We start from the raw sequence: 11,320 nt of genomic DNA on the forward strand, positions 1-11,320 counted from the left end.
CAGGAAAATCAGACTTTATTTAGCACAAGTGCCTAAAGCCGGACTGTCATTTTTACACCCATTTTGTACGCAGTTACTCCTCCTACAACTCCTCCTAAAAGCTAATTGTGGCAAATCACCCACACTGTTCTTATCGTAACTCCTCCCACAACTCCTCCCCCAAACAGGTGCAAACATCATTGTGGCAAATCGCCCAAAGTCCTCATGCTCTGCCAACTTTGTACAAAGTTCAATCATGCTCTGCCAAATCTCTATAAAGTTCAGGCCGCCCCCGCTCTCGCGAACTGCCTGCTAACACACACGTCATCCTTGGTTTTTTCTGAGAATACACGTCACTCTGTATTTTTCCACATATGGGTCACTTTTCTATCACAATCTTATGAGCAGTAATCATTGAAAATATACAGACATCCTAAACATTTGATTAATATTCTCTTCTAATATTCTTTTCTAATATACAGACATACTAAACATTTGATTAATATTCTCTTCCAAGTGAGTAAATGTACGTTGCATTCTTTGCATTCTTTGCTCTCATTTTAACAGTTTTCACTGTGCTTTCTTGCGTTTTCATAAGCTCAGCTATAATTAATGTTCTAGGTTCATTTGATTTGATAACAAGCAGCGTACATGTGATATATTGATTATAAGTCACTTGTATATAGATACACTTCTGGCATAAAACATCGAGAGTCCCGGAGAAACCAGCTGTACAGGCATATCTCGCTCTGCCTGTGTCCTTGACAGTCTACACAGTTCAAGACGCCCCCCCTCCACCCAGCTGGCTGCTTTATTAAACTCCGGTTACATATGGGTCACTGTGTAATTCTAGCACAATTTAGCAGTTAATCAGTTTGAAACTATACAGGGTACATATCATACTTTAATATGGATATATTGATACACTTTTTGCATACATCGTCGAGAGTTTTGGAGGAACCAGCCTGCTCACTAAGGTGGAGTCTGATTTTGATTGTTTATCATGCTTTTAGGAGGGAGATCTTTTGTTCTGTGAATTTTCCCCTACAACACTCGCACACACGCACACACACACGCACACGCTGTGCTTCTGTCAGCTTAGCGTGGGATCGGTCGTGTGGTTATTTCCAGACTGGGCTGTAATTATTATCAGATATTCCCTCTCAGATCTGGATCTCCATAGCGATGACTAACTTCTGCTTCTAACTTCTAACAGTCCAGTACACGTGTTTGGGTGCTTGAGCAATTCAGCCAGTGTAACTTTAGCCCATAAGCTGTTTATCCTCGCTCCGGAAAGAAAAACTGCGTTTGCACTCAGAAAAAGGTTCTTGCTTCACTTTGGAAATGTCATCTTCCTGCATACTCATCCAAGTTTAACTTGGTCTCTCTTTTTGGTGAGTTTTCAAAACCCTTTCTTTAGGTTATTAAGAGATCACTCTTGTGAAGTTTGGTCTATCATATTACGAAGTCCAATATTATTTTTTATTTTGAGATTCTTTTATGAAAACGGGAAAATGTCCTTGAGCGTTTTCTGAACGTTTTGGTCATGTTTTCCTTATGTTTGGCTGCACACATTCACGTTACCTTTAAAAGATGTTCAGATGTCCCATCGCGCATTTACGTTAAATTTGTCTGCACCTGTCTCTGGAAGGCTTGGGCTTTAGAAGTTCAGGACAGAAGGGTCCTGCATTTTTCCCCTGCCTGCGACCCACCCCACCTGGACTTTAAGCCCCCCCCATTTAAAACCTCTTATGCCCCCCCCACCCCGCACCGTGCCCTGCAGACAGAAGAATGTGGGCTTGTGAAAGGAGCACGTTTAGGGATTACTCGTGTTATATGGGTTATATGAGACACGGGCCGGGGGGGGGCGGGCGGTTACCATGGAGATGCCATTCTTCCCCTCTATCAGCCCCCCCCCTCCCCCCCATACACTTTATTTGATTATTTTTGATGGGATTCCAAAAACCGTATAGCTTTAGGGGGGCCTCTGGCTCCAAGCCCGGCTCACTTTAAAGGCACCTGGGGCAGTTTCCACAGCGATATTCATATATTCATATTTATGAATAATGCCTGTTCTGGAGCTTTGGGTTAACGTGACTGGAACACTCCCCAAGGGTCCGTTTTCAAACTCTCTTCAGCTCAAAATTCCATCGAATTTCAATCGCCTTTCTGAGGAACGATTCATCACCACATTGAATAAGTCTTGGTGTCGCTTGCAGAATAGCCGTTCACTCAGTTGTGTGTCTGCCATGAAGATCTCCCGCTGTCCAGAACGTTTCCCCTCCTGTGTTTAGTCCTACTGACCTACATAAACCTTTAGCAAGTTCACACATTTCGACAGAAATCAGCGTGCAAACTGTGCATGCATCGAAAAGAGTGGTTGCGCTCTCACACAGAACGGTACACAAACAGACACGCCCTCTTTACATTTACTGTGTGCAGTTATGGTAAGCTGATGTTTGAGGCGTCTTAGGTTGGCTGTGTGTGGTCTCTTATGGGAATAGCACAATGCTTATTGTTGCTCTCAGGAATACAAGAATGCAGCATCACCAAGAAGGGCCCTTCAAAATAACTGCGATGTAAACCTAACAAGCAACAACTGGTATTGTGACAAAGGACAGTAGGTCTTGGACAAAAATCTTTAGGCTGTAGACAATTGATACTTTTTTGTCCCTTATCGAACCTGTTCTGTAGTTGTTCCAATGACCTTTGGATATTCACTTCTTTACATGTAATGTAGATGTAATGTAATGTGTTATAATGTATGCCTATGTGTTTGTGTGCGTGCGTGCGCATGCATGCGTTTGTTTGTGTGTGTGTGTGTGTGTGTGCGTGTGTGTACGGTGTATGTACGGTGTGTGTGTGTACGCTGTGTGTGTGTGTGTGTGTGTACGGTGTATGTACGGTGTGTGTGTGTGTGTACGGTGTGTACGGTGTGTGTGTGTGCGCTGTGTGTGTGTGTGTGTGTGTGTGTGTGTCCGCTGTGTGTGTGTGTGTGTGTGTGTGTACGGTGTGTGTGTGTGTGTGTGTGTGTGTGTGTGTACGCTGTGTGTGTGTGTGTGTGTGTGCGGTGTGTGTGTGTGTGTGTGTGTGTGTGTGTGTACGCTGTGTGTGTGTGTGTGTGTGCGTGTGTGTGTACGGTGTATGTACGGTGTGTGTGTGTACGCTGTGTGTGTGTGTATGTGTGTGTGTGTGTGTGTGTGTGTGTGTGTGTGTGTGTGTGTGTACGGTGTGTGGGGTCCAGCTGGGCACTCCGCAGCAGAAGCCGAAGCGCTTGCGCCTCCTGGTGGACGTGTCGGGGAGCATGTACCGCTTCAACGGGGTGGACGGGCGTCTGGAGCGCTCCATGGAGGCCGTCTGCCTGGTGATGGAGGCCCTGGAGAACTACGAGCACAAGTTCAAGGTGAGGCCCTCATGTGTTACGGCGCAATCTCAGGTGTTACGGCGTAGTCTCAGGTGTTACGGCGTAATCTCAGGTGTTACGGCGTAGTCTCAGGTGTTACCGCGTAATCTCAGGTGTTACGGCGTAGTCTCAGGTGTTACCGCGTAATCTCAGGTGAAAAACTGAAATTTCTTTTCATTTCAAGTTTACTGAAAAGACAGGGCCCAGGTGAGACGCTGGTCTCGGGTTAGTGAGGATCTCAGGTGAGCACACAGGGCCCAGATGAGACGCTGGTCTCGGGTCAGTGAGGATCTCAGGTGAGCACACAGGGCCCAGGTGAGACGCTGGTCTCGGGTCAGTGAGAATCTCAGGTGAGCACGCAGGGCCCTGGTGAGACGCTGGTCTCGGGTCAGTGAGAATCTCAGGTGAGCACGCAGGGCCCAGGTGAGACGCTGGTCTCGGGTCAGTGAGAATCTCAGGTGAGCATGCAGGGCCCAGGTGAGACGCTGGTCTCGGGTCAGTGAGAATCTCAGGTGAGCACACAGGGCCCTGGTGAGACGCTGGTCTCAGGTCAGTGAGAATCTCAGGTGAGCGCACAGGGCCCAGGTGAGACGCTGGTCTCAGGTCAGTGAGAATCTCAGGTGAGCGCACAGGGCCCAGGTGAGACGCTGGTCTCGGGTCAGTGAGAATCTCAGGTGAGCACGCAGGGCCCAGGTGAGACGCTGGTCTCGGGTCAGTGAGAATCTCAGGTGAGCACGCAGGGCCCAGGTGAGACGCTGGTCTCGGGTCAGTGAGAATCTCAGGTGAGCACGCAGGGCCCAGGTGAGACGCTGGTCTCGGGTCAGTGAGAATCTCAGGTGAGCACGCAGGGCCCAGGTGAGACGCTGGTCTTGGGTCAGTGAGAATCTCAGGTGAGCACACAGGGCCCAGGTGAGACGCTGGTCTCGGGTCAGTGAGGATCTCCCTGAACTCAGAGGCCTCGGCACTCCCACTCAGAATAGAGGAAATCAGACACAGTTATGTATTTCTTCTGCTGCCTTGGCAACGGTGTTCGTGCAGTAATATCACTTCCCCAAAATAGAGATGCTTTGCCCCACCCAGACTGAGAGCCGCATCCTCAGCATGTTTTGGGAGGTTGCCATGGAGACACCTGGACTCACTCACTCTGGACCCTGTGACCGTGTGATTGCTGGGTCCGGCCCAGACTGACCACTGTGTCGCTCACAGCTGTGAGACAGAGGAGCGCCTGACCCCCCCCACCCCCCCTCGCCGCGGGGGCCCTGATTGGCTGGATGCCCCGTTTGAGTCCAAACGGAGCAGAGCTGGAGCCTGTGAGCTGAGAACTGCAGTGTCCACTGAGCAGAGCCAGAGAGAGACCGAGACACTCCTCACTGAACCACATCCACTGAGCAGAGCCAGAGAGAGACCGAGACACTCCTCACTGAACCACATCCACTGAGCAGAGCCAGAGAGAGACCGAGACACTCCTCACTGAACCACATCCACTGAGCAGAGCCAGAGAGAGACCGAGACACTCCTCACTGAACCACATCCACTGAGCAGAGCCAGAGAGAGACCGAGACACTCCTCACTGAACCACATCCACTGAGCAGAGCCAGAGAGAGACCGAGACACTCCTCACTGAACCACATCCACTGAGCAGAGCCAGAGAGAGACCGAGACACTCCTCACTGAACCACATCCACTGAGCACAGCCAGAGAGAGACCGAGACACTCCTCACTGAACCACATCCACTGAGCACAGCCAGAGACAGAGGGAGAGAGTCAGAGGGAGGAGAAGAGAGAGAGAGTGAATAAGGCAGTGAAAGAATGACAGTGAGAGAGAGAGAGGAAGAGTGCGAGGGGGAGAAAGAGAGAAAGACATCTGTTGCTCTGAATATCTTTGAGCCCAGCTTGAATCAGCCGAGTGTCTCTCCCACACACACAGACACACACACACACACACACACACATAGACACAGACGCTCTTTGGCAGCCGCCTGCAGGATCAGATATCATCTCTCTTGTCTTGATCTTGCACATCACACATGACAGAGACACTGATCTGATATGGAGTAGACACCTGTGCGGTCCCATAAGACAGGTGTTCCTGTACTCGGGTGAGCTAATGAATGTGGATTTCACCTCCTGTGTGTGACTCCAGGCAGATCACGGCGCTAAACGGGCGGATATAAATCAACCAGAGGAGCTCCTTGTGTGCCAGTGAATACACATGGAAGTCCATTCATACCAGTGTTCAGATTCCATTCATACCAGTGTTCAGATTCCATTCATTCTCATTGTGTGCATCCATTATGTGTGTGTATCCATTATCTCTGTGTGTGCATGCATTCTCAGTGTGTGCATTCATTATGTGTGTGTATCCATTATCTCAGTGTGTGCATTCATTCTCATTGTGTGCGTCCATTATGTGTGTGTATCCATTATCTCAGTGTGTGCATTCATTCTCAGTGTGTGCATTCATTATGTGTGTGTATCCATTATCTCAGTTTGTGCATGCATTCTCATTGTGTGCTTCCATTATGTGTGTGTATCCATTATCTCAGTGTGTGCATGCATTCTCATTGTGTGCATTCATTATGTGTGTGTATCCATTATCTCTGTGTGTGCATGCATTCTCATTGTGTGCATCCATCATCATGTGTGGGTGTACTCAGTATTGCACGTGCACAGTGTACCTCCCTGGGTGAGAACAGTCTGCTCTGTGTGTGCTGGCCCCTGCAGGAGGTGATAATGGCCTCTCGCTCCTGCGTGAGGGAACAGAGCGGGTCTGTGAGCAGACGGCTCTCTCTCACGCTGCTGAGCTCCAGGTGCCACGCTGCCGGGGGCGTGATGTGCGTAACGCGGCTCGGCCGTGTTTACCAAATGAGATCTTCCCCCTCGTGAGCCGTGCCGTCTGCGCCTCTTTCAGCCGGGCTCCGTCACGTTCCTCACATCACAAACAACCGCATAACCACATCTGATCTGGCGCCCGAATCCGAGGTTACGTAACGTAACGCGGTCGGCTCTGTGGGAGCTGGGCTCGCTCCTCTCTCTCTCTGGGGCACGGTGACGCGGGCCTGCGCCGGCCCTGAATCTGCCCTCTGTCCGGGGAACGTTCACAGCCCCATTTAATCATTATCTCAAACGGGGCAGTTACGCAAGGCTGAGTGCTTTAAGGAGAACTGGCAGGCCTGTGAGTCTGTGCTCTGTCCGGGCTGAGCTGAACTCCTTTTACCCCGGCTGAGGGTCTGTGCTCTGTTTGGGCTGAGCTGAACTCCTTTTACCCCGGCTGAGGGTCTGTGCTCTGTTTGGGCTGAGCTGAACTCCTTTTACCCCGGCTGAGGGTCTGTGCTCTGTTTGGGCTGAGCTGAACTCCTTTTACCCCGGCTGAGGGTCTGTGCTCTGTTTGGGCTGAGCTGAACCCCCTTTACCCCGGCTGAGGGTCTGTGCTCTGTTTGGGCTGAGCTGAACCCCCTTTACCCCGGCTGAGGGTCTGTGCTCTGTTTGGGCTGAGCTGAACCCCCTTTACCCCGGCTGAGGGTCTGTGCTCTGTTTGGGCTGAGCTGAACCCCCTTTACCCCGGCTGAGGGTCTGTGCTCTGTTTGGGCTGAGCTGAACGGCTGAGACGGTGTAGTCTGCTCTTCCTGTGTTATAGCTGTTATCGGTGTAGACTGCTCTTCCTGTAGCTGTGTGGTTGTCCCTCGGGTCTCCGTCTCCGTAACCCTCTCTCTCTGTCTCTCTCTCTCTCTCTCTCTCTCTCCCCCTCTCTCCCTCTCTCTCTCTCCCTCTCTCCCCCTCTCTCTCCCCCCTCTCTCTCCCTCTCCCTCCCGCTCTCTTGCTCTCCCCCCTCTCTCTCTTTCCCCCCTCTCTCCCTCTCTCTCTCCCCCGCTCTCTCTCTCTCCCCCCTCTCTCTCTCCCCCGCTCTCTCTCTCTCCCCCCCTCTCTCTCTCTCCCCCCTCTCTCCCTCTCCCTCCCTCTCTCCCTCTCTCCCCCCCCCCCCTCTCTCTCTCTCTCTCTCAGTATGACATCGTGGGTCACTCTGGAGATGGGTTTGACATCGAGCTCGTGCGCAGCGACAAGGTCCCCAAAAACAACAAAGAGAGGCTGAAAGTGCTCAAGGTGAGGGGGCCAGAACCAATTTCACAAACCTTCAAAAATATCAAAATATAAATATAAATCCTCAGTCTTGGCTCCCAGTTATACTGATGCTGTGATATTATAATAATTGTAATAATTTGTTACTTAGCTGACGCTTTTATCCTAAGCCACTTTGTAGTTGATTAGACTGAGCAGGAGACAATCCTCCCTGGAGCAATGTGGGGTTAAGGGCTCAACGGTCTTGCTCAAGGGCTCAACAGCTGCCCAGGAGGAGAGAGAGACTGTGTGAGAGTGTGTGAGAGTGTGTGAGAGTGTGAGAGAGTGTGAGAGAGTGTGAGAGAGTGTGAGAGAGTGTGAGAGAGTGTGAGAGAGTGTGAGAGAGTGTGAGTGTGTGTGTGTGTGTGCGAGTGCGTGCTGACCCCCCTGCCCCCCCCTGTCCTGCAGACGATGCACGCGCACTCTCAGTTCTGCATGAGCGGGGACTACACGCTGGAGGGCACGGAGCACGCGGTGGGGGCTCTCTCCCGCGAGGAGGCGGACGAGCACTTCGTCATCGTGCTGAGCGACGCCAACCTGGAGCGCTACGGCATCAGCCCCGACCGCTTCGCCCGCGCACTCACCGCCAGCCCCCAGGTCCACGCCTTCGCCATCTTCATCGGCTCGCTGGGGGACCAGGCCGACAGGTGAGAGAGAGACAGAGCCCAAACCCCCACACCATACCCCCCCATCCCCTGCCCCTGCTGGGAGACCAGGCCGAGAGGGAGAGAGACAGAGAGAGACAGAGCCCAAACCCCCACACCATACCCTCCTCATCCCCCAAAACCAAACCCCCCCCCATCCCCCACACCATACCCTCCTCATCCCCTGCCCCTGCCCCTGCTGGGAGACCAGGCCGAGAGGGAGAGAGACAGAGAGAGACAGAGCCCAAACCCCCACACCATACCCCCCCATCCCCCAAAACCAAACCCCCCCCCCCCCCCCCATCCCCCAAACCATACCCTCCTCATCCCCTGCCCCTGCCCCTGCTGGGAGACCAGGGACAGAGAGGGAGAGACAGAGGGAGAGAGATAGAAAGGGAGAGAGAGAGACAGAGGGAGAGACAGAGAGACAGAGGGAGAGACAGAGAGACAGAGGGAGAGACAGAGAGGGAGAGAGACAGAAAGGGAGAGCGTGAGAGAGGGAGAGAGAGACAGAGGGAGAGACAGAAAGGGAGAGAGACATAGAGACAGAAAGGGAGAGAGACATAGAGACAGAGAGAGAGTGAGAGACAGACAGAGAGACAGAGGGAGAGATAGAAAGGGAGAGAGAGAGACAGAGGGAGAAACAGAGAGGGAGAGGGACAGAAAGGGAGAGAGAGAGCGACAGAGAGGGAGAGAGAGAGAGAGAGAGAGAGAGTGAGAGAGAGACGGAGACAGAGAGAGAGCTCTATCCCCCACCCCCGTGCTCTGACAGACGAGCTGAAACGGAAGTTAGAGCAGCACTTTTCCATCCACTTCCTGGAAAACTCTTTCAATTTAGATTTTACGCCATCGCATACCGCTGGGCGTGTACGTCACAATCACATGTCTCCCTCCAAGCAGTATCATTTTCACACGTTGCGTCTCCCTCCTCCTTCCATCAGTGAAATCCCCTCCCCGCCCTTCAGATCTCTCCGATTGATCAGTCTTATCACTTCTGTTTCAGTTTCGTCTTTAAGAACTGTTTAAAAAGTGGATTTAGGACAGCCTCACTGTGTGGGGCCAGCGTCAGGAGCAACACGCGATCCCTGCTTTAAAAACCCGCTAAAAATACCGTCCAAATGCCCAATTTCCCTCCTCCTTCTCTCTGTCCCAGTCTGTCTGCAGTTTGAGGTGTAATGAGAACTCTCTGCTGATCTGGGGCCCACAGTGGTTCTGTTCTGTTCTGGTTCCGGTTCCACTCGAGAGTCCTTTGCATGCATGGGGCTGGGAACGGTTTCCATGGTAACGCTTTGGAGGTTGTTTTTTTCTTGTCCCCCTGTCTCCAGGCTCCAGAAAACCTTGCCGGCTGGACGCTCTTTCGTCGCCATGGACACCAAGCACATCCCACAGATCCTGCAGCAGATCTTCACCTCGACCATGCTGTCCAGTGCCTGAGCCAATCACACGCCGGCTCTGACCAACCTGGCCAATCACACGCCGCCTCTGGAATCTAACCTCCACCATGCACTTCCAGTGCCTGAGCAGACTGGCCAATCACATGCCAGCTCTGACTAACCTGGCCAATCACACACCATCTCTGCAATCCACCTGAAACTTGTGACAGTTTGAACTGACAATCCCTTAGTTCTGTGGGAGAGACCCATGGAGCCACTAAACGTATTTCCGGATTAAGCTGTGCTTTTAGGGCGTTTGTTTCATCTCCCCCCTCCCCCGATTACGTGACCTCCAACTGGACAGTCAGTGCAGTCAGTCAGTCAGTCTGTGTGGAGTTATCCGTACACTCATTCCTGCTCCAGGAGGGGGTCTGTGGGTCTGTGGGTCTGTGGGTCTGTGGGTCTGTGGGTCTGTGTGTCTGTGTGTCTGTGAGTGCTGCTGAGAGGGACACACTGAGCATGCTCAGATCTGTGGGTAGGCACCTCAGCCTTCAGGTGGCCATCTTGAGAACAGATCCCCCAGGAACAGTTAATCCACCCAGCACTGGGGCTATCCACTGCACAGCTCCACTCCCGGAGAGATAGCGTGTGTGTGTGTGTGTGTGTGCGTGTGTGTTGTGCGCTGGTTTCTGTTCCAGACAAACGTACCATCTTAACCTTATCACCATGTCTGCAGTCACTCCTGTGCAGATCCACAGTCAAACATCTGCATGTGCAGTCTGCAGCCAATCAGAGTCATTCCTGGGCTGATGACATCGTCAGATGTCCTGAATCTGATTGGCTTTCGCTGCTATCTCATATCTGCATTCATAGCGCTACATTTGGGCTGTAACCTCAAAAAATGTAACTCATAATTTTATTGTATTATATGTTAGGAGATGTGTAATTTTATTAATGTTCTATTAATATTTTTATTATGTGCACACTGTGTAATCCATCTGTTGACTTGCGAGTCACTTGTACGAATCGCCTCGTATGTGATCTGAATCATCAAGAAATTAAGAATCAAGTAAATTCTCAGCTCAACTGAAGTAAAGTATCTCAGGTGAATCAATTTGCACTGTGTGTTTAAATTGCGGCGTTGTGTGTGTTTCTGTGTGTGTGTGTGTGTGTGTGTGTGTGTGTGTGTGTATGTTTCTCAGGTGAATCCATTTGCACTGTGTGTTTAAATTGTGGCGTTGTGTGTGCGTGTGTGTGTGTGTTTCTCAGGTGAATCGATTTGCGCTATGTGTTTTAGTTGCGCTCTTGACTGTGTGTGTGAGTGTGTGAGTGAGTGAGTGTGTGTGTGTGTGTGTGTGTGTGTGAGGGTGTGTGTGTGTGTTCTTGCATTAACGCGTGGGCTCGGTAGTTCTAAACGTGGTTGAGTAAACCCCTGGCATGGTCCTTGGGTGGAGTTGGATTACCCAGGGTCCTCGGCGTCTCCTTGGAAGATTGGAAGACGTTCCTTCCTGTGAATCCCCGTTGGAGGAGAAGTGAACCCAAACCCACCTCCCCCCCCCCATTGACGGAGAAAGCTGTGGAAACTTAAGCCAATGGGAAAGTTCTGGAGTGCGTCTCCACGCCACCCCCGGGTCACGTGACCAGCCTTGAGCCCTGCGAGTGGGCGTGGTGACGGAGTGTTCTGGAAAGGCGACGGGAAACGGGCTTTACTCGTCTTACGCTTCCCGCCGAGCGGTTCCGTTGTTCCTCGTTCCGTTTACAGCCGGTCCCGTAAAACCCCTCGGAAAACGCGCTGCTTTGTGCAG

At 51.6% G+C, this 11,320-nt stretch overlaps 1 protein-coding gene across 1 annotated transcript in view; it reads left to right on the forward strand.

The window, feature by feature from the left end:
- vwa8 (von Willebrand factor A domain containing 8) overlaps positions 1-10,625 on the forward strand; it is a 90,638-nt gene extending 80,013 nt beyond the window's left edge. Inside the window, exons 42-45 of the mRNA XM_061225473.1 lie at positions 3,224-3,382; positions 7,385-7,483; positions 7,907-8,145; positions 9,468-10,625. Coding sequence (XP_061081457.1) covers positions 3,224-3,382; positions 7,385-7,483; positions 7,907-8,145; positions 9,468-9,576 — 606 coding nt within the window. The 3' untranslated portion in view covers positions 9,577-10,625. The remainder of the gene's footprint in view (positions 1-3,223; positions 3,383-7,384; positions 7,484-7,906; positions 8,146-9,467) is intronic.
- Positions 10,626-11,320: the final 695 nt, after the last annotated feature.

Source organism: Conger conger, chromosome 17 (genome assembly GCF_963514075.1).
Source record: "Conger conger chromosome 17, fConCon1.1, whole genome shotgun sequence".
NCBI classification, from domain to species: Eukaryota; Metazoa; Chordata; class Actinopteri; order Anguilliformes; family Congridae; genus Conger; species Conger conger.